The sequence below is a fragment of the Monodelphis domestica genome, chromosome 3, assembly GCF_027887165.1.
Source record: "Monodelphis domestica isolate mMonDom1 chromosome 3, mMonDom1.pri, whole genome shotgun sequence".
Taxonomy (NCBI): Eukaryota; Metazoa; Chordata; class Mammalia; order Didelphimorphia; family Didelphidae; genus Monodelphis; species Monodelphis domestica.
The window spans coordinates 535,957,307-535,977,962 of NC_077229.1; the positions used below are offsets into that span (position 1 = coordinate 535,957,307).

Here is a 20,656-nt window from a genome sequence, read left to right on the forward strand (position 1 = left end):
AAGAAAATGATCTGTTTCCAATGAACAATGTATAAAAATGACCAAATAAAATAATGTTTTAAAAACAAAAAACAAAAAAAAATTCTTAATCTAATGCCAAAACTATCCTGTAAATTGCTTGAGAACAAGTACCAGGTTTCAGAATTATTTGTATATCATATAGATCCTAGCATGTAATACTTTGCAAATATTGGGGACCATACCATGCAACAATCATTTTTGAAATGAAATGAATGGGAAAAAAAAGTGTTTCTGAAGATTTCTTGGCCTGACTAAAGATGCCATTTTGATTAAAGAAAACTTTGTGAAAATTCAGCAATAGGGAATGAATCTGTGCTTTCATTAACGCAGGGAATGCCTGGATAAGGGAATCTTCCATGGCAACTGTAAAAACAGATAAAGACAGATCAGTTCCAAGAGATAATAGGCCAACTTCAGCTGTTCTAAAAAAAGGGGGAAAATTTTACTTTCAAGTCTCATAATAAATTTTAAAAAGAGAAACTCAGACTTTTGCTATTATTCTTATTTGAAGACTCATTTTTTTCCCCTTCCTGTTAAAGATAAACTGTATATTTGGGGTAGTTTATAACCCTCAAAGACATTACATGAAAGAAAACTTTGTTAGTACAGGATATTTTACTAACAAGAATAAAAAATTATAATTACACTAATAAAAAGGATATCAGCTTTAGCAAAATCTCTTATCCCACACTGAGGTAATCCTGGTGTGTTCTGCATGTAGAAATCCAAATAAAACCAATGGGCAAGTTCAATCTGAAAGCACACTCGGATAGCGTTGTCTCTTTCCTCACTGGGAATATGCAAAATAAATCGGCTGAAAAAAAAAAAGCCAAAATTACATTCACAAATAGCAATAAAGATAAAAGAAGTGTATTTATCAGCCTAGACATGGAACAAGGCTGATGGAAACAGAAAGGTTAATCAAAGATGACTTACTGGCACAGAAACATTCTTTATTATAAAACAAAACTCTACTCCTCAGGAAATTAAAGTGCCACACTGTCCAAGAAGAGGTATTCAAAAAAAGGTGCCACATTCACCATATCATTACATCATACTGTATGCTTTCCTTTCTCAGTTTTATATGTATTTTACATGTTGACTGAGTGACAAAAATATAAGAGCTGGTTTGTTTGTTTTTTTAAATCAAACAACAAATTATTATAGAAAGAAAGCAATGCTAGCAAAAAAAAAAAATCCAAATTACCTTTTGGTTCTAAAATAGTCTAAGCTCCATTAAAATAAATAGTACTTACGGATAGCTCCACCTGCACAGATACATTTCCAGGAATATCAGGCAAGTCCACATTCATAAACATGTAATATCATAAAATTAACTGCAGAACCTACTGCAAATATAAATAAGGTTGTGATCTGACTAAAATATACTTAATTTGGCATATAAGAAATTAAAAGAAACATATAGCAAGAACTCTGTTACGTAATAAGTGGCACTTATTAACTCTACTCAAATCCAGATGACAAATATAGCAAAACACAGAAATAGTCAATGTCAGAAGACAAACATATTAATGTGTTGTTGGAGAATATGTGAATTGGTTCAATGCTATAGAAAACAAATTGGACTCATACTAGAAAAAGTGACTATAAGTTATTTGTAGTCTGAGTCTTTGAGCTACTGAACCAAGGAGGCTAAAAAAACAGGAGGAAAAGAACTATAGTAGTACTTTTTTATGGTAGCAAAAACACACAAAAACAAAACTGAAAATTAACAAGTACCTACTAAAAGAAATGGCTGGACAAATTATGGCAGAAAATTGCAATGGATTATTACTATGCCATAGTAATTGACAGATCAGAATTCAGATAAAGTTGGGAAAACTTTCATGAACTTGCATGGAATGAGGTAAACAAACCAAAAGAATGATATATACACAAACCACAATGATGTAAAGAAAAACAAAAAAATTAGCAGCCAATTTTGTTAGGTTTGTTGTTGTTATTTTCAGATACTCTTAGTAATTTTTTCCAATTGATAATCACTTTGAAAATTAACAACTATTAGTATCAATTATTAGGATCAATGCATTGACCAATCTTGACTACAAAGTACTGGTAAGCAAGTAAGCAAGAATGTATTTATTAACTGCCAGGTCTGAAGTCAGGAAGACTCATCTTCCCAAGTTCAATTCTGGCCTCAAACATTAGCTATATGATCCTGGGCAAGTCACGGCCTCAGTTTCCTCACCTTGTAAAATGAGTTGGAGCTTTGCCAATAAACCCCAAGTGGAGTCACAAAGAGTTGGACATGACTGAAAAATAACTGAACAAGAGCCAAACTGGGGAATACAAAGACAAAATGAAAGTCGCTGCCCTATATGGATGTATACACATGCACGCGCACGCGCACACACACACACACACACACACACACACACACACACACACACCCTTACAATGCAAGTTCCTTGAGGGCAAAGACTATGTGACTTTTGTCTTCATATATACATGTATACACAGGGATAGGAATTGGGCCTTAAATTTTCTGACTGAGGAAATTACCAATGTCGATGAGCAGAAGGATTTAATTATTTGCCCAGTCACTCGGTCAACATAGGTGTCAAATATGAAATACTTATAAAACTGAGAAGGGAAAGCATTAGCAGCCTTCAAGCAGAACATGCTGCTTGAGAAAGTACTTGAAGATTCTGAGAAGTGAAGGCAGGAACCAAGAAAGACCTCCAAACAGGAGATGGTACTTGGGAACTGAGACTTGAAGAAGTTTTTGAGAAATCAAAGTGAAGAAGACTATTCTAAGCATACCAGTGTAAAAGCAAAGAGGTGGGAGATAGAGTATCATTTAGAAGGAATAGCATATCAACTTGCATATTTGGACCATGGAATACAGAATATGTACAGGCAAGTTGGAAAGGTAAGATAGCAGAAGGCTGCAAAGAACCATAAGGGAATTTATATTTGATATTAAAGATAACAGAAAGCCCCCAAGGGTATATTCACTATGTAAGATGGTCATAATTTTCATTTGGGGAAAAATTACTTGACACATATGAGAAAAATGAATTGGAGGGGAGATTATTAAGGCAGGAGACTCATTTGAAAGCTACAGTAATAGTCCAGGTGAGAGGGAATGAGGGTCTGAACTAATGTTGGCCAGGAATGTAGAGAAGGGGGCATATGAAAGAGGTTATGGATAATGAAACAAGATTTGGTAACTGCTTAAATACAAGCTAAGAAAATAGTCAATATGAAAGTGAGGGGGAAGCTGGGTGGTTAAGTGGATAGAGAGCCAGATCTAGAGCTGGAAGGTTCTGGGTTCAAATATGGTCTCAGACACTTCCTAGTGACCCTAGGCAATTCACTTAGCCCCAATTCCCTAGCCCTTACCTCTCTTCTGCTTTGGAATCAATTGATTCCAAAATGGAAAGTGAGGGGTTTTTAAAAAATGAAAGTGAAAACTGCAAACTTGGGTGATAGGAATCATGTTGATGTCCTTAACAAGTATAAAAAATTCTGCAAGAGGGGTGAATTTGAGGAGATATATAATTAATTCTGTTTTGGTCATGATGAGTTTTAAACACATCCCTCCTTGCTGGGCCACAGGTGTAAAAGAAGTCATATACTCAAACTCAAAACACATTTTTTAAAACATAAGCTATTTCACCCTTACTTGTAAAATATGACTTCAACCTGTATTCAGATATTCAGAACAAGATCTTAAGTTTATTTACATTAGGGAAAATTATAAAAGTTTCATTCATCTTTAGATTCTCCTGGTCACCATATACCTACCTCAGTCCTGCTCTACCTTGCACTACTGCAAAACATAGCCAAAAGGACTCCTCCATACTTGGTAATCCCTCTATCCTGTGATTAGCCATTTCTTAACTTAACATTTCTTAACGTCTTTTAATCCTCTCTCAATCTGCCTAGGTAAAAACTCCCATCTCAATAGAACTCAAGTCTGCCTTTGGCTAGTCTCTAATCTCTTTTATTCTGCCTTATGGAAAGGTACCCTATCATTAGCAAATTTTACCTTGGATTTTTCCCTCTCATACTCCTATCTGGCATCAAAAACTTGTATGTCTCTGAACAATTCAGTTCTTGCTACCTTTCCATGAGGCCATGGAGGAAAATGAATACGCCTTTTTTACTGTCACACTTTCATTTGTCCCCGTAACCCAACAATCTGTTTTTCAAGGTTCACTATACCAGACTATAACTATAGTTCGAATCCTTTTTGCAGTCATCTAATAACCTCAAAATCACTCTCCCTTCTTCCTACAGGAATTCAGTATCTGATTTATACTCTCATTCTCTGCTCAACCTCTTCCTTCCCATGACCTCCAACTCTGCTTTCTCTGATAACACATCTTCTCCACAAAATTAAATCCTTCTCTTCATTTCTATTCTACAACTCAATTTCTTCCTTTCATAATCCATGACCACAACTGCAAAGTCTCCAAGTAGCAAAATAAAACTTCTGAAATTTGTTGTGGGCTTAACAATTTTAAAACACCCAGAGGCAAGGCTAATTTGCTTACTCAGCCAAACAAAGTTGTTCTGTTCTTGAATCTGATATTCGGAGAAATGCCAATTCCCATAAATATATCAGGGCAAGTATCTTTTATAGTTAACCCTTCAATGACATGATGTGATGACATTTGGGGCCTGCAGTTCTAGTCTCTAATTAAAAAAAAAAACCCTAACTAGTTTCAAAATAATTTTAAAAATCGAAATAATATTAAAATGATTTAGGAAGGTAGGTGGCAAAGAGGAAACAGCACCAACACTGGAATCAGGAAAGTATAAGTTCAAATCCTGCTTCAGTTTCTTCATCTATAAAATAGGGATAATAAAAGCACCTATCTCCCAGGGTTCTTGTGAGGATTCAATAAGATAAAAACTGCAAAATATTTAGGACAGTGCCTGTCAAGTAACAAGTGCTATATAAATGCTATTATTATTATTAAATTTCTGAAACAAAACTGTATCTAATAGCTAACCTTAAGAGTTCATGTAAATATGCTCTAATCATTTGAGCAGCACAATTATAAAATTATCTAATCCTTCTCAATTCAAAATAAATGTTAATTAACTTTCCCAAAATACATCTTTTCAAATACTTAAAAATACACTTACCATGCCAGATGGTCATATTCTTGATCCTGCCATCACCCCATAAATGCACCACCACTTCCATGTTCATAATTCTGAAATTCCCTTATCTGATTACAGTCTGTCCCACCTCTCCCTGTCTTGCAACCCCAAACACTGTTCTTCACTTACACTATGACCTCCAGTCCTCTAACCCTCACTTCTTTCCTAGGTCATTAACTAGCAACACTCCTTCATTCCTCATTATGACCTCTTGGTTCCATGTCTCACATGAAGTGGTCATTACCCTTAAAAAGGTAAACACTTCAAGGTACACAAGAGGATCACATTTCTTTCCATCTTTCTACTAGATCACACCCCTCCATCATCTCCACCCTCTCACTTATCTTCAATCTCTCCAGCTCTACTGGCTACTGCCCTACTGCCTTACAAACATAGCCTATCCTCAAAAAAACTCACTTGATCTGTCCATCCTCATTAACTATCATCTCATATCATTGCTAGACTCCTTGAGGTCATCTACAATAAGTGCCACTATTTCCTCTCCTCATACTTTCTTTTTAACTCTTTATAATCTGGCTTCCAACATCATTATTCAACTGAAATTGCTGGCTTCAAAATTATCAGTGATATCTTTCTTGACCTCTCTTCAAGGTTTCCATGATATTATTCTATCCCAGTTCTCCCCTAACTACTTTTCAGTTTACTTTGCTGTCTCTCTGTCCACATCAAGTCCAATAAGGGTAGATGTTTCCAAGGTCCTGGGCTTCTCTTCTCCCTCTATACTATTCCTCTTAGTGAGCTCATCGCTATGGTTTCAAATATCATCTCTAAGATAAAGATTCTTAGATCTACTTATCCAATCCTAACCTCTCTACTGGCCTCCTAATTCATAATGCCAAATATTTATTGTTATCCAACATCTAAAATGGTATATTCCTTAAAATTTTAAGTCCAAAAAGGAACTCATCTTTCTCCTCACTTTCTCCAAGCTTCCAAATTTCTCTATTAATGTCAAGAGTACCATCATCTTCCCACTCACCCAGGCTTATAAACTAGGTTTTATCCTCAACTCCTTATTCTCTCTTACCACCCCATATCCAAGCTGCTGTCAATATGTAGATCTTATTTTTATAATGTTTCTCTTATATACTCCCCTTTTCAACTCTGACATTGCTACCACTCTGGGTGCAGACTTATTATCTCACATCTGCACTACTCCAAAAGCTACATCATGAGTCTGCTCACTCCAATCTACCTTACACTGAGCTATAAAATTATTCTTCCTAAAGCACAGATCTGACCATTTCACCAACAATTCTTTTCCCTATTCAGTAAACTCCAGTGACTCCCTATCACTTCTGGAATCAAATAAAAAATCCTGTTAGGTATTCAAAGTATTCAAGACCTTTGAAATTTGGTTCCCTTCTACCTTTCGAGTCTTCTCACATCTTACTTGCCACCAAGTATTCTGTGATCCAGTGACAACCACCTTGCTGTTCCTTGAATAAGACACATTATCTCCAAGCTCTGAGCATGGTTGTTTTACATGGTTGCAATACTGTCTTCATTTCTGCCTCCTACTTTTCTAGACTTCCTTCAAGTTCCAAGTAAAATTCCATTTTCTATAAGAAGCCTTTCTCAATACCCCTTATCCTAATGACTACCCTCTATTGATTATCTCAGATTTATCCTATATATAATTTGGCGGTACATAATTGTGTGTTGTCTTCCTGATTAAATTGTAAGCTCCTTGAGAGGAAGAACTGTCTTCTGCCCTTCTTTGTATCCCTAGTACAGAGTAGGTACTTAATAAATGCTTCTTATTGGTGGACTGAACTTATTATATTAATTAAAATTATCTTATGATACTGAATACAGTAGCATGCAAGCAATTGCATTTTGTATTTTTTCTATCCCCAGCATTTAATACAGTCCTTGGCACATAGCAGATACTTAGTAAAAAATATAGGGCTGGGGGGGCAGCTGGATAGCTCAATGGATTGAGAGCCAGGCCTAGAGACGGGAGGTCCTAGGTTCAAATCTGGCCTCAGACACATCCCAGCTGTGTGACCCTGGGCAAGTCACTTGACCCCCATTGCCTAGCCCTTACCACTCTTCTGCCTTGGAGCCAATGTATTGACTCCAAGATGGAAGGTAAGGGTTTAAAAAAAATACATATAGGGCTAAATTGAATTCATTTTTATTGCAGACTGCTATCACTAACACCTTATGCGTAAATATAAGCTAATTTAATATAAACTTATTTAGATTGAGATTTGAAAGGTTCTGGTTCTGCTATACTACTCCAAAATACCTTAAGAAAAACTTACAATAGAAACAGTTTTACTTGGTTTGAGTCTTCTACGACATATCAACAGAGATATAACAAGATTTCTGGGTTGAAGGGACATTTCTAGTGACATGTGACAATGATTAAGTTTTTAGGGATACTAGAAATATATCTACTATTAATTCACACTTAGTACTTAATATGGTTGAAGTGACAAACTCCAGAGATAAATCTAGCTTCAAATAAAAAAGGAAATCACATTTTTTGAAATCATATTTCTGAGGAATTCTGACAGAAAATAAGAATAAAAGATTTTACTATTGAGAGTTTTAAAACAGCAATAACTACTATTAAGTCACATTCTGACCAAACAATTCAATCCCAAAAATATTACTTGAACCCACTTTAGATCTTTAAGATCTAAATTATTTTACATCTACAAAACCCAAGAAATGCCTCAACTTATTACAGCGTTCAAATGATACCAAAAAACTCCACATCTTCTAATGCCTTAGTTATTTCGCTCTCAAGTCAGTCAACTAGCATTTAGTAATCACCTAGCATGTGCCAGATAATAATGGCTAAAGCACTGAGGATACAAAGAAAGGAAAAAATAGTCCCTGCTATCAAGGAGCTCACAGTCTAAGGACAGGAAGTGCCAGGGTAGAAAATTTCTTAGGATATTTCATTGTTTTAATCGCTGGTGCAATGTGTATTCCAATTGACGCCAGAATAAAGGATAGAAAGGGAAAAGTAGCTCTTAAAATTGTTTGTTTTTTTTTCCCTAGTGATAGGTACAGGAAAGACACCCCGCAAAAAGCCAACTTTTTTGTTTTGTTTTTAATAAATGCAAAGGATTGACAGATTATTTAATTTACTGTTTTTATGAGTTTGTGTAAGTAATTGTTTGAGCAAATCTAGTGATCTCCGAAAACTGAGAAGATATTTCCCCTGTAGAAAGAGGACTGGAAACAGGATGGGAAAAGGGGAAAATCCTATCCTTTTGAAAGGTATTTTTTTTTTAAGTCAAGGAGGGAGGGGACAATGAAACGCAGCTGTTAGGAATATGGAGTAACTTTGATAGAAATACATATACATCTGAAGCTAATCTAAAACTAGGTAAATCAATGCAATTAAGTAGTGTTCAGAATGGGGAAAGAATCTAAAATAACGACAGATAACTGGAATACGAAAGAATAAAGTGAAAGAAGACATGAGAAAGTAGGAAAAGGGAAAGCTGCAGCGGAAGGGAGTCCAATTCTGGAAGAGGGAGATGGGACTTGAAGGTTCTGGAGAGTTCAAAGTGAATGGACATTGTAGAAGAGGAGGAAGAAAAGTGGGAGGGGCAGGCGCAAAGGGTCTAGGGGAAGATAGGAAAAGGAGGGACTAAAGGGGTGGGTGGAGGAGAGGGAAACTGGGGACCCCGGCAGCGTCTTAAGGTACCTGCAAAGATCATCCAGAACGCTGCCGGGAATCTCGACTCGTTTGGTCTCCATGATGAGCACAGCATCCCGGCGCAGCACAGCCTGGGGACGAGGGGCAGTGCACGCGCGCGCGCACGCACACGCGCATCCACACCAGGAGTCACAAGCGTGAGCGGCACAGGCTCCCTGAGAAACACAAGAGCACCCACTCCACACGGAAGCTGGCCCCAAAAGGCGAGGAAGAGATGAGGAAGGGGGCGGAACCCATTCACTTCCGTCCCGACTAGGTGCAGATTCCCCACTGCCGCAGTGGCCTCGAACAAGGGAGAGGGCGGAGTGGCTACTATGGGCTCAATTTCGTTCCTCTACAAAGTCCAATAGGAAGATGGCAAATTCAAGAGACGAAAGCTTTAGCCAATAGGACCCTTGTTTGTTGAGGCGTCCGCTCCAATCCATACAGAGGAAGCGCCGTCTCTACTCTGGATAACCAACTTCCCGCTGCCAATAAGTGAAACCTGAAGGTGAATTGCGCGTGCGCTTTCTGGACCGCTATAAAGGCCAGGGGTTCTTACTATTTGGGTTTCCAGGGACTTTGGAAGTAGCCCCTCAAGGACTTTACATTCTGTTTTGAGAAACAAAATAGACTCTTATATGTTGATGCAAAATATCAACAAATTTTGTATACAAGGTAATGAGGATGGGGGTGACGGGACAATAAGCACTAACAGCTGAAGGTGGGAGTTTGAACAGCTCCTAGAAGGAACTTAGAGATTCCAAGAGATAAAGGTGAGGAAGGCATTCCAGCCTAGAGGAATATAAAAGACAAAGGGGGGGAAGGGAGGGGCAGCTGGGTAGCTTGTTAGCTCAGTGGATTGAGAGCCAGGCCTAGAGGTCCTAGGTTCAAATCTAGCCTCAGACACTTCCCAGGTGTGTGACCCTAGGCAAGTCACTTGACCCCCATTGCCTAACCCTTACCACTCTTCTGCCTTGGAGCCAATACACAGTATTGATTCCAAGACGGAAGGTAAGGGTTAAAAAAAAAAGAAAGACAAAGGCCTGGGAAAAGGAATGTGTGAGAAAGATCAAACTGGTCAATTTAACTAGAAGTTAAACTAGTAGTGTGCACAGGTAGAATGGATTTCCAATGTCTTTAAATGCCATATTAAGTTCAGTATTTTAGAATACGGACTGACTTTTCTGTATCTCCTGTGCATACCGTGTTTTGCATTTAAAGACTGCATCAGCTGCTTAAATGCTTCTTCATTGATTTTACACTAGAGGCAATAGATAGCCACCTACTTTTTTTGTTTTTGTTTTTTTGTGTGTGTGTTCTGAATCAGGGAAGTCATAGAAAGATCTGAACTTTTAAGAAATTTGTCACCTTTGTAGGGTATGAGTGAGATAAAAGAGAGAATGGAGGCAGAAAATAGTGCAGGTCATAAGAGTTTGAACTAAGGTACTAGCTATATGACTGGAAAGAAAGAAATAGATGTGTCAAATGCAAGCTACTCTGGCATTTTTTAAAAAATCCAAATCTCAATTTAAGCACAACTTTGTACATAAGCCCTTTTTTGATTCCCACCCCCACCCCAACTTCTAGTGTATTTATTTTGCCTACACACATATATCTTTTTTTGGATTCTTATGTAACAAGGGTTGCAACCCCACCTCACTGAGCATTCCCAAAGGTGCCTTTACTATCTCCAGTTAGTATGCTCCCTTCTGTGCTTAGGGTCTACATTCCAAGCTGCTGATTTTGCATCTTTAAAATCCTTGTTTTCCTTACCTATATAGACCTAATTGGTCTATCCCAAAAGGGACAATAGAGATCCTTCAAACCTAGGAGACATGATAAACTGTTAGCACATATTTACTAAAGCACTTAGGCAGAAGAGCTATTTTATCATACCACAAGGTAATTAGAGTTGTTGGGAAGATACCTAGAAGCAGAGAAATGGCACCCCTAGTCTGTGTCCATGAAGACAAATTATTTCAACATGTATTTTTGATTATTCCCTTCTTGCCATGTCCCTTACTGGGCAGGGATACCATGAAGAAGCTAGGCTCTCAATTCTCCATTATCTCAACTCTGTCTTCCTCATTGTGTCTAGCCACTCCTTTGAAGAAACCCCCAACAATTTTATCAGAAATCTGGGAGAAAGTGCTTCCCATAGTCTGGGATCCAGGCATTCCTGCAACCCCAGTAATGGTTCACCTTAAACCCAATTCTCCTTATCCACATAGAAAGCAATACCCTATATTCCCTGAGGCCAGAAAGGGATTACAACCTCTCATTGATAAATTCCTAGCCCGTGGCCTATTGGAGAATTGTTCTTTACCTTGTAATTCACCTCTCCTCCCAGTGAAAAAACCAAATTGGGTTTGGAGTGTGGTCCAAGATCTTAGACATATTAATGAAGCGATAATTTCTGTCCACTCCATTATACCATTCTGGCTCAGATACCAGGAAATTTTCAGTAGTTTTTTACCACTATACCCCTTCACCCAGAGTGCAGATTCCTCTTTGCATTTGGGGGAGGGTCTCCTCATCAAACCCCATCAAATCAAATCAAAAATCAAATCAAATCAAAAAACATCAAATCACATGGTGTGTCCTTCCCCAGGATTGAAATGATACTCCCATTACTTTGGGAATGCCCTCAGCAAAGATGTCAGAGCCCTAAAACTCACAAATAGCTCAATCTTACAATATATCCATGACATTTTGATATCGGGTCCATTGAAGACTGCTTTTGTCACAGATACAATTTTTATTCTAAATTTCCTAGGAGAATGGGGTTACAAAATCTCTGCCTTTAAAGCCCAACTAGTCTCTCAGTCTGTAACTTATTTGGGACACACCCTCACCCCAAATTCCTGCTCTCTGACCACAGACTGGAAACAGGCTATCCTTTCCATTGCCTGTTACCTCCACAAAAAGACAGCTCTGAACCTTTCTGGGTATGGATCCCTAATTTTGGGATCATTGCCAAACCTCTCTTTGAAGTTCCCTGGGACTTCAATGCAAAAAGCAGAGCCAATTGCCATCACAAGAGTGTTACAGCTAACTAAAGGGGAAGACTAACATCTATACTGACACAAGGTATGCTTTCCATGTTCTACATGCCCACAAGGCCAGATGGAAAGAAAGAGGTTTACTAACCTCTAAGAATTCTCCCTTAAAGTATGGGAAGGAAATCCTGAGCCTACTTGAGGCTGTCATACTTCCAAGTCAGATCTCTTATGCACTGCCAGGGACACCAAGATCTGGACTTCAACATAGCCCAAGAGAATCATAGGGCGGACCTAGCTGACAAGAGGGCTACACAAGCCACTCCCTTGACTGCTCTTATCCTAACCCTACTGCACCCCACAGTGCCAGGAAATATCTCTCCCTCATATACTATGTAATTAGAAATCTTTTACCCTAAAAACTGCATTTCCCAGGAGCCCACTGACTTCCTGTCATTAAGTACTTCCTGTAGAAAGAGGGATAAATTCAGTGGGCATGCCTGATCTGGTGCTCTCTGACTTCCTGTTTCCTGCTTGGTGATGGTAAATGTGGGGGGTTTGAACAGGTTGATTAGCCATGGGCACATGTTTTTTGTTTTGTTTTGTTACCTTTTTATTCCTTTACTTCTAATGATCATTAATAAATCTCTTAAAATATATTTTATTATTGCACATTAATTTTAATTTTTACAATACAAAGGAGGAAATTGAACAGGCAGAACTTCAGGGATTTGCCCCTGAAAACAGCAGATGGTGGCACTCTCCCTCTGGATTGCTATTCCTTCTTAGGAACTTAATGTGGAAATTGATGATGGATCTACATAGCTTCACACTTGGGCAGAGAAGTACTAATCACTTTATAAGGCCACTCTTCACAGGCAAAGGCATCTCTGAAACCATCTGAGAGGTATACAAATCTTGTACTCTCTGTGCTCAAACAAATAGCACAGGAGCTCTCAAACCACCTCCCCTACTTAAGGCAATTCAAAGGAGAGAGGAATTACCTGGGGAAAATTGGCCCACATACCACCTTGCAAAAAGTACAAAACCCTTTTAGTCTTTGTTGACACCTTTATGGGCTGGATTGAGGTGTACCCCACTAAAACAGAAAAGGCACAAGATGTAACAAAGGCCTTACTTAATGAAATAATCCCCAGATTAGGCCTCCTGGCCCTGCATTTATTTCACAAATCACACAGATGGTTGCCAAAGCATTGGGCATTACTTATCATCTACACTCAGTCTGGCACCCCTATTCTTCAGGGAAATCAGAAAGTATGAATCAGACCCTAAAAAGGGCCCTCACCCACCTTTGTGAGGAGGCAAAGATTGACTGGGTCCAGGCCCTCCCAATTTGCAATGATCAGAATCAGGATAGCTCCCCAAGCAAATCTAGGGCAGAGCCCATTTGAGCACCTATATGGGAAACCTTTCTATACCTCTGATTTTTTTTAGATACAGAAATCCATAGCCTTATGTGATTCTCTAAGCAAATTGGTCCCATTTGCCAGGCTCTAAGAGAATATGTCAGTCAGATTCTCCCCAAAGCTTCAAAGGAGAATAAAGAGAAATTCCTGCATCCAGCCCAAACAGGAGACAGACTTGGTCTACCTGAAAACCTAGAGATCAGAAGGATCAAACCAGCCAACACCTTGATGGAAGCATCCCTATTGTTACAATAAATTTTGGAAAGGGGGAAGGAAGTTTATATACAAAGGGTAAAATCACATATAAATAAATTGAATTTATTAACAATGAAAGAATCAAGGGAGCGGTTTGCATTTGACTATAAGCCCAAGATATTTATCCACTATAATTATTTTCCTAAGCTAACCTGTCTAAATAACTAAACTACAGATTACTAAGGGGTAAATCCAACAGGGAACCCAAAATCTCAGAGTCCTTAGCAGGTAGATAGCAGGAATCCAGCTTTGAGTCCTCAGAAGTCCCAGGGAATAGAGAGAAAGGTTCCTCCAACACACTCTGTCCACCAGAGTGTATGGGAAATCTTCCTCTCAGCCTTGTTGTTTTATTCAGAGGCAGTCAGCTTCCAAGATGATCTTGTCTAGGTATAGTCCAAGGCACACACACCCTTCAGGCTTCACCATCAGCTTCAGACAGACAGTTTACCTTCAACAGCTTGGAACTCTCACCCAGCCAGCTCATGGAGAATTCTGAGGTTTGAAGGCTGTCAATCAAACTCTTACACTTCATACCTTCTCTTCCTACACTATCAAGTTATCCTATCCACCTCTACCACTACAAAGCTGGAAGGGCAGAATATATGGACTCATGTCTCTTGTATTAAACACTTCATTCCCCCAAGAATGGGGGAGAGGGGATAGAAGACATCTATTCCTTGAACCAGTGGAAGATCTCAAATTCCTCTTTCCCTACAGGGAAAACCAACCAAAAGACACTTTGAAATAAATTGTCCCCTCCCCCTTCCTCCCTGTTATCTTTTTTTTTTTTTTAACCCTTACCTTCCCTCTGGAGTCAATACTGTGTATTGGCTCCAAGGCAGAAGAGTGGTAAGGGCTTAGGCAATGGAGGTCAAGTGACTTGCCCAGGGTCACACAGCTAGAAAGTGTCTGAGGTCAGATTTTAACCTAGGACCTCCCATCTCTAGGCCTGGCTCTCAATCCACTGAGCTACCCAGCTGCCCCCACTCTCCCTGTTATCTTAATCCCTCTTGTTGATTCTGTTGCTTTAACTCTTAACTCCTGACCCATGACTATTCCTCTCCTCACATTCTGGGTCTTCTGTGTTTTAAATTATGTATGCCCAGCCACCTGGATAAATAATTCCCTGATTCAACTTGAGGAAACTGTAGCAAGCAAGTCCTCTGACTGTTGGGTATGTATCAAATACCCCCAAAGAGGGAATCCCAGGCCTTTAGCTTGTGATCTTAGTGTCTCTGAGGCTTACCCCAGACTTGAGGCTTCCAGGAGATTCGCATCCACTCCAGTTTTGACCATTCCCCTATGGGATACCTTAGAGAATACTCCTTGCTTTCTCACAGGGCAGCCTATCACTTTTATAGACTACCCCCATGCCTATCATGGTGGGACAGCTCTCATAAAGGATGGATGGGTTAACCTTCTTGTATAAGTGCTTTGATAAGGATTGGAACACTGATCTTTTTTTTCCTTTTAATATGACTCATGCACTGTGTAGAAATTGCTCTGAGGATCTTGCCACTTTCCTGATAGGGGTAACAGTGTATTCCTTTATTTGTATATATTGGTATCCTTTTGTAACCATCCAGACTCCTGGGGAAAGCTTCAAGAAGTTCTCCTCCCTACCACCCCTTTTCTGACAACAACACTCCTAGTCTATGCTAAAAACTGTACCCTCAAGAGTTCCTCTGAATGGGGAATTAATGCTACCCAAATGCTAAAATCCAGACAGATCTATTTGTGCTCCTTCAGGGTACAGGTGCATTTATGGCCACCACATGGTGCCCCTTGCTTCTTAGGCCAAGCCCCCATTTTATGCCCCAGAGTGGTCACCTGAAGAATCTTTTAAGTCAGTAGTTTTAACTACATCCTGTCTTAGCCCCTATATCAACTATGAGGAATGTCTTTTGCGTCTCCTGGATCCCCATGTATTTTTATACCAGAATTACATAACCCTTTATCCCACCAAAGAACACAGGGTAAAGAAGGGCTCTTGGGATAGTTTCCTCTGGTGGGTTCAGAAGACCATAGCACTGACATTTCCCTGGGTAGAGCACTTAAGCCATGAAATCATACTGACCAACTTGACCTTAGCAATTAGGAGAATTTTCAATGTGATAGCCATAGGTCTTGAGGATCTTCAGGAGTTTTTGGATTCCTTGGCAAATGTGGTGATGGACAATAGAATTGCCTTCAACTATCTGTTGGCAGCAGAAGGTGGAGTTTATATGGTTCAGAATACTTTTTCTTGTGTCTATATCAATAACTCCCACAAATTGGAGGTACAAATCCAAGAGGTGTCCACTTGGATGGTGGATACCTGCAGAAAACTATTTCCTGATATCCTCCTGGACATCATGGTTATATTCCTTACTTGCCCCTTTTATTCTTATCATCCTGATAATTGGGGGCATCTTGATTTGTGGACCTTGTATTTGTAATGTCATCATTTCTCTAGTTGCTCCTAGGGTGAAAGCACTCATGGGAGTCACCGAGATGCCATTGCAACCCCTGCAATCTTTCCAGCCTGAACCCCTGGATGTCTCCTATAGCCAGTACTTCTATCTCTCTTCTAAGGACAGGCAGGGGCATCTCTACAACCATTCCAAACTATGAAGAAGCTACAAATTACTGAGAACATTGCCCCTTTCCCCCTAGAAAATTGGAGCGGGGAGATGGCATGGGATATTGTACCCCCCAAATTATAGAAGCATTTCAGGCCAAAATTTAAGCAGGAAAATTCCTTTGCTTCCTTTCAACTACTAACTCTAAAATATCTGATAACTCCTGTAAGACCCTGCTACATCAAAGGGAAAGGCCTCTGAGAGGATTAACCTCCTTAGATGTCCTTTAGGTTTTGAGATGGACATAGAGATACACCTCCAGGCTATGCTTTGATACCATAAGGTTGTATCTAAGATATCTATCTGTCTCCTAAACTATGAGGGTCACCCCTATGTCTTCAGACTGACCCTGGTCAGATGACACCCCACCCCCTTGTGCCTGAGGGCATACCCTCCTCAAGTCAAGGATCCACCTATTGTAAAGAGTATATAGACAAAAAAAAAGGCTGAATCAGAACTGGGGCTCAAATCTAGTACTTTCAACATACCATGGAAGATCTTTACTTATATGAATACAGGTATAACCTTTGTTACACATTTGAGTATTATACAATAATACTGCAGTGGGCTTGATAAAATAAAAATTTAGTAGCTGATTGTGGGAAAAGCTGACATGAATAGTATAGAACAGAATGGCCTTATAATTGTTTATTTAATTCAGTAAAATTGATTTTCTAGCTGTTCTGATAACTTTACCTTGCTGTAGCACTATTTCATATTCTGTAGCAAATGAATCTTTCAAATGAAAGGGAAAACAATTGCAGAGTAATTCTAGATCTTGTAATTGATAATTTGAGCAAAGTGATCACTAGGAAGTAAAAAAAAAAAGAGTATAAAGACCCCAGAAATGATGTCCTTCAAGAGACAGCTTTCCATCTATGCTGTCCCCCTGGCTGGATTCAACATTACCTTCTAAATCAGCGGTTCTCAACCTGTGGGTCGTGACCCTGCAGGAGTCGAACAACCAAAACACAGGGGTCGCCTAAAGTCATCGGAAAATACATGTTTCCGATGGCTTTAGCAGCTGAGAAATCACGCTACTTTACAGCAAGATCTTGGAAAGAACGGGGACCCTGCTAACTGCACATTGTACTAATATTAGTTACCTATCAGCAGCCCTCCCCCTATGAGGGGCAATGGATTTACACTGTTGCCTGGAGACTGTACTCAAACAGATACCCAGAGAGAGCCTCTGGGCGCTGGCTCCAGAGGGGTTAAGAATGAGTCCTGGAGAAGATAACTCCTGGAGTAGATAACGGAGCTGAGTAACCCCAGCAAAGTGAAGCCTCAGCTCGAGCTGGAGGGAAAGGACAGGAAGAAGAGGGCAGCATCTGCGGACCCCCTCCCCAGGCAGGACTTACCTCCTGCCCCAGTGCTCAGGCTGTCTCCTGCTGGATTAATAATTCTCAATGTATAATTAAATATTTTTTTTTATTAATCACTATGTTTAAATTATGTTTGATTTGTAGCAATGAGAATACATAATGCATATCAGGTATTTACATTCCAAATCATAACTGTAGCAAAATTACAGTTTTGAAGTATCCACCAAAATAATTTTTTAGTTTGGGGTCACCACAACATGAGGAACTGTATTGTGGGGTCACAGCATTAGAAAGGTTGAGAACCACTGCCCTAAGGGAAAGGTAGTCTTTAAAACAGATGTCTTCAATTGGGCAAGAACTTTCTTCAATACTGTTCAATCAAAAGGGTTTGCGAAGAGTCTTTCCTAGCTCTCTCTTTCTCAGAGTCTAAAATGAGAAGACCAGAAATCTTTCTGGCTCCAACTGCTTCCATGCACTTGGAACTCTCTCCCATCCCCACAGGTCCTCTGAATGTTCCATCTGCCCCTCCTGGTTCCATCTTCTTCAAATCTCAGATTTTCCTCTGCTTTTGGCTATTTCTCTTGATTACATTATTGTTCTCTCTTCAATAAAGGAGAAATAATATGAGAGCAAATACTTATAGGGTTAACACATATATCCCACCTTAATCCATCCAGATTATTACCCTAAAGTGAAATAGAATAGTAAGCTGAAGTGTAACTATTACTTATTGAAATAGAGAGGTAAACTGAAGGGAACTGTTTCTTCTGCAATGACTGCTCTATTCTCTGGCTTGTGACTAGAGAGAGCTGCTACAGGAACCTAAACCTGCTTATTGGTAATGGAGGTAGGAATGAGAAATGCTGAGGGATGCCACACAGGGATACTGCCACACAGGGATGCTGGTTCACAGGGGAATTGCTCTAGGTCTGCTCTGGGGTTTACTCTGGGGTTTGTCTACTAATTCCTACTGATGGCTGATGGATCAATTTATTTCCTAACCTCCTTCTTCCCTCACCACCCTCTTCTGGAAGCCCTTGGCTTTCTCCCCCCCCCCCCCAGTGGACTATAAAATACTGTAGTTTTCTTTCTCAGGTAAGGGGTTTATTGTGATAACAGGATGGGAAACTGAGGTAAGAGGGATGAGGATTTCCCTAAACTACCGGGATAATTTTAGGGAGGTTTGAGGAAGTAGTCTAGTCACAAACTGTGACTCTAAGACAGTTAGGGAGATGGAGGACAACAAGCAGTTCAAAACCTTCTTTCTTCTTCACAAAATCAGCCTGGCTTGTCTCCTTTCTTAGCTTCAACCCCAGAGAGAAACAAAGTTCAAAGTCTCTCAGTTTCTCCTGACCACTCAACTCTCATATAGACCACCAACTCAAAAGCCAAGATTTTCCTTCTTGTCAACTTCAACTGTCCAAAGTTGGAGAAACCCCCCAAAACCAAGTCAGCCCACCAAGGTCTTTCAGCCAGCTTCCTCAACCTCCAGAGAGAGAGTGTGACCCCAAGTCCAGACCCCTCCCTCTGGTCAACTCCTGGGAACATTCTGTTTTGGAAACTCCTTCTTTTGGTTGACAGATAGGTCTCCATTTTCTTGCATCTTGGTTTATAAGTTCTCTCAGTTTCTCTCCATGCCTCTACTATAAAAGATTACATTCACAGAATTAAAACCTAAAGATCACTGAGGGAGTAAAAACACCGAGGAAAAGCAACACAGAGGTTGAGGGGACATGATCGAGGAGAGACACTAAATGAGCACCCTAATGCAAATACCAACAACAAGGAAATGGGTTCAGAACAAGGACACATGTGATACGCCTATGAATCGCGACTAGAGAAGGGGTGGGGGTGGGAAGGAGAGGAAAAGAAAATGATCTGTTTCCAATGAATAATATATGAAAATGACCAAATAAAATAATGTTTAAAAAAAAACACCTAAAGATCCATTACCCCCTTCCTTTCCCTCTCCACAGAGTTACATTAACTTTCATTATAAGCCAAGCAAGCCAAGAATATCAATCACCTTCAAGACACACTCTACTGCAGATAGAAACCAGCAACGTTGCCAGGTGCTTTAAAGTAACACAAGAAAAATAGAACTTGGAAATTGAGGAAAACCCCAAATCTGATCTGTCATTAAATTGCCCTCTAACTACTTACCTCGCTATGAAATGTTTTGTTACCCATCTCCTAAGTAATTGTGATTGATTGTGAAAGCTGTCCAAAAGTAACAATGATTCTCCTAACTGATCAACTCCTAGGTCAGGGAGAACTAACCTCTAGATCACCCTGTTCATGTCATTCATCTATAGCAACAATGTTTTGTTGACTCTCTCCTTAGGCTATGTGTTTATTGTTAAGTTCCATGGAAACATATATGTAGAAAACTGATTGTGTGCCAAAGAAGTATGTATTCACTCTAAGCCAATATAATAAATGAACCTCTGTACCATGAACCAGAACCAGAACACTATGTGACACCTATGCATGTGGGACTGAACACATGGTGCTTCTTACTCCATTATTTGACTGAAATCATCACACCTCGACAAAGTAAGCCTGGACCCTCAGAGAGAGACCACTGGATGGTTCTCTAAACTAAGTACCAATTCCAAAGAGATACTGAACCTGAGAGTCTCTTTATACCCTTTTGGAAATCCTACAGTGACTAACCACAAACAGGTTTGTAAAACTCTTTGCAGCCAATAGCTATGGTATTGAGGGAACAGTCGGCTATAATAAATTAAAGGCAAACGTCAAACTCAGGAGCTGGGCTTCCTGAAAGGAGACTTTTAACCAATAGAGAAACCTTTCAAAATAAACAGGTACTTAACTTTCAAACAAAATAGATGTGCTTAGAACTGGGGTTTCTCAAAGTGCAGAGGTAAACTGAGTCATCTAAATGTTCACATTGACAATATCAACCAATTATATCAAGAAGATTACTAGTTTACTGAAATAAAGGAATTGCTTTAGTGCCTTGGAATATTCCTTTCCAAAAGGATTTTTACTATAATCCTCATATTCTATGCTTTTGGTCTGTGATCCAGCTCATTTCATTACAGCTCAGTTCATTACAGAGAAAGAAAAGAGATCTTAACATGAGCATCTAAAATACTTTAACCATGGAATCTTATCAAATCTACCTAATGTTACTGAGGAACTTATTATTGAAAAG

At 39.5% G+C, this 20,656-nt stretch overlaps 1 protein-coding gene across 3 annotated transcripts in view; it reads right to left on the reverse strand.

Annotated features, from left to right (window-relative positions):
• DCP2 (decapping mRNA 2) overlaps nt 1-9,207 on the reverse strand; it is a 76,836-nt gene extending 67,629 nt beyond the window's left edge. Inside the window, exons 1-2 of one of the 3 annotated variants that reach the window (XM_016431359.2) lie at nt 8,855-9,207; nt 684-835 (exon numbers count right to left, since the gene is read on the reverse strand). In XM_016431359.2, coding sequence (XP_016286845.1) covers nt 684-835; nt 8,855-8,907 — 205 coding nt within the window. In that variant the 5' untranslated portion in view covers nt 8,908-9,207. The remainder of the gene's footprint in view (nt 1-683; nt 836-8,854) is intronic. The other 2 variants (XM_007486591.3, XM_016431358.2) reach the window with 2 other exon arrangements.
• Between the last annotated feature and the right edge of the window lie 11,449 nt (nt 9,208-20,656).